We start from the raw sequence: 2,412 nt of genomic DNA, 5'->3' as shown, positions 1-2,412 counted from the left end.
GAACCATTCACGCTGTCTTGCAACGTCCCTCATGATTAGGGCGTATTTGACATATCTCTGTATACGATGCAGGTTCTTTGTACATCTTAAGAATGATAAATGTTTGGTGCATCAGCCTTCTCTTTGATGAGCCAGCGAGAGTACTACACAGTGTGATGTACGTTACGTGGCTCAGGCCTTTAGGAATCAACAGATGTGGGTACTAGAGATGTTTATGATCTCTGGCTAAAAGGGTCAGATAAGGAGGCCACGTGTACATACATAAGTGAAGTAATGCTGCGGGTGCATTCGTACGTATGCTTCTGTGATACCTTTGATCCTGTCAGAACGTGTGTGTGTGTGTGGGGGGGGGGGGTATGTACATGTGAATATTTGCGTTAAAAAATTATGCTATACCTATGCGGAAATATGCAAATATTTAAATAAAGAATCTTTGGAATGATAGCCTACACGAAGGAATACACATCATTGGGCATTCCTGAGCCAAAAGGTTCTATTCGGCAACTCGCTAGGCAGCTCAGCCCTATTTAAACGTCGGCGTGTGTGTTGGCGGTCGCAGTCATGGCCACACGCGGCTCGCATTCGCTCTTATGGCGCGCCCTCGCCGCTTTGCTGCTGGCGGCCGAGCTGAGTGCAGCGTCATTCAGTCTCACGCCGCACGCTGACTACAGGAGGAAGTTATCGTGGGCGCAAGCGAGGAGGTTTATCAAGGAGACGCAGGAGCAGCTCAGCGCCGACCTCCTACACCAGATGGAGGAGGCGACGCGGGCAGAGTACAGGGAGGTGCCACACCCGATCGCACACACGTCGCAGCTTCTCCACGAGGGCATCGACTGCTCGACGATAACCTCGGACCTCCACCCGAACAACCTCAAGGGCGACGTGCAGCTCCGACCCGCCTGGATCCTCGACTCGCGCTTCATCGGCGCCTGCCCGACGCGCTTCGTGAGTCGCGAGCTCCCGCCTAAGTACTTCCCGCCGGTGGTCCTGGAGGCGCAGTGTGTATGCGGCGGCTCACACTGCTCGCAGGAGGGCCACCAGTGCGAGCCCGTGTCGCGGCAGGTGCCCGTCTGGGTGCGCCGCGGCCCCTCCTTCCACGTGCTGGACGTCATGGAGGTGACGGTGGCGTGCATCTGCGCGCGGAGACGCAGCTACCGGGCCAACAACCTCATCATGGCGGCCATCCAGAATTAAGGAGGCGGCTGCGCCTCGCGACGGTGTTGGTCATTTGCACAGGGAGGGTTCGGGCGAAGGCGGCACGGCGGGCGTTGGGCGAGGGATCGCCTCCCGGCTGAGGCTTCGCACTTGTCGGCGTGAAAAAGGGTGCGCGTGTTGTGAGGCGACAGCGATCTTGACGCTGAAGGAAAAAAGTCTTAGACGGCTCGTGCCAAAGTCACGGCGTCATGCAAAACCGCTGACCGCTGCTGTGAAATCCGAGTTTATTGGTTTAGTCGGCACGAATCATGTGTCGGTATTCCATGAATTACATGACATCGGGCTGTGGCGAGTCCATTAACTGTTCATATCCAAAATAATTTTGGAAATATACTACACTTTCAATTATTTATGATAATCAATGCTGGTCATTTTAATGGCGTATATTCCAGAGTGTTTTATAGTATACCATTTCTTAATTTTCAGTAAACTGTTTAACACTTAAAAGGTGGCAATGAGATGCCTTCTGCTTCTTAAGAGATTAGCTAATAAACTATAAGTATTTGCATTTGGTTGCGATTTTAATTTTCCCAGTCCCCCTCCTCCCCTCACACACACGCACACACACGCGCACACGCACACGCACACGCACACACACACGCACACGCACACGCACACGCACACGCACACGCACACGCACACGCACACACACACACTGTAAAAGACACAGATGCCTTAGTACATTGGTTATGGCCGGCTGGCAGTGATAGTGGTTATGATGGCTTGACTCTTTATTATTAAGAGTTCTACACAGTGAAGGGAGCACACGAGACAATGTCTCGGGTAAGCGGTGGGCGCGGGGTCGCGGGTCCGGCCAACCAACCCTATAAGGCGAAGGTTGGACTGACCTTGTTACGTTGAACGCGGGACACTAACTGAGAGGTCAGACGAGGTCAGATAAAGTCGTCATCTACGTCCTCGCTGGCTTGATGGTTCTAAATTGACTTAAACACGTGACAAACAGCCACGTGGTCTATTGGTAAAATGGAACACAGAAATCGTGCTTATTTATATGCCATATAGCTCAGCCACCTACTTACGCCTCGCCCTCGAGGCGCCTTAGATTGGCCTCAAGGGGTAACCCAAGTCCTGATATGCTGGTCATCTCATTCTCGCGTGCATTGTCCTTGGTCCATCTTCGTGGCTGCTCGTTTCCGTCGTCTTCATATTCCTGGTCCTTGGTGTAATCCATCCGTC

The 2,412-nt window shown here is 52.6% G+C and overlaps 1 protein-coding gene across 1 annotated transcript; it reads left to right on the top strand.

The window, feature by feature from the left end:
* The first annotated feature begins 561 nt into the window (after positions 1–561).
* On the top strand, positions 562–1,727 carry LOC119579641. Its single transcript, XM_037927554.1, has one exon. The coding sequence runs from the start codon at positions 562–564 to the stop codon at positions 1,192–1,194; it is 633 nt and encodes a 210-aa protein (XP_037783482.1). The 3' UTR covers positions 1,195–1,727.
* The last annotated feature ends 685 nt before the right edge of the window (positions 1,728–2,412 follow it).

This window comes from Penaeus monodon, chromosome 12, assembly GCF_015228065.2.
Source record: "Penaeus monodon isolate SGIC_2016 chromosome 12, NSTDA_Pmon_1, whole genome shotgun sequence".
In the NCBI taxonomy this organism is placed as follows: Eukaryota; Metazoa; Arthropoda; class Malacostraca; order Decapoda; family Penaeidae; genus Penaeus; species Penaeus monodon.
Note: the sequence above shows the minus strand (reverse complement) of the source record. Positions and strands in the feature narration are given on the sequence as shown.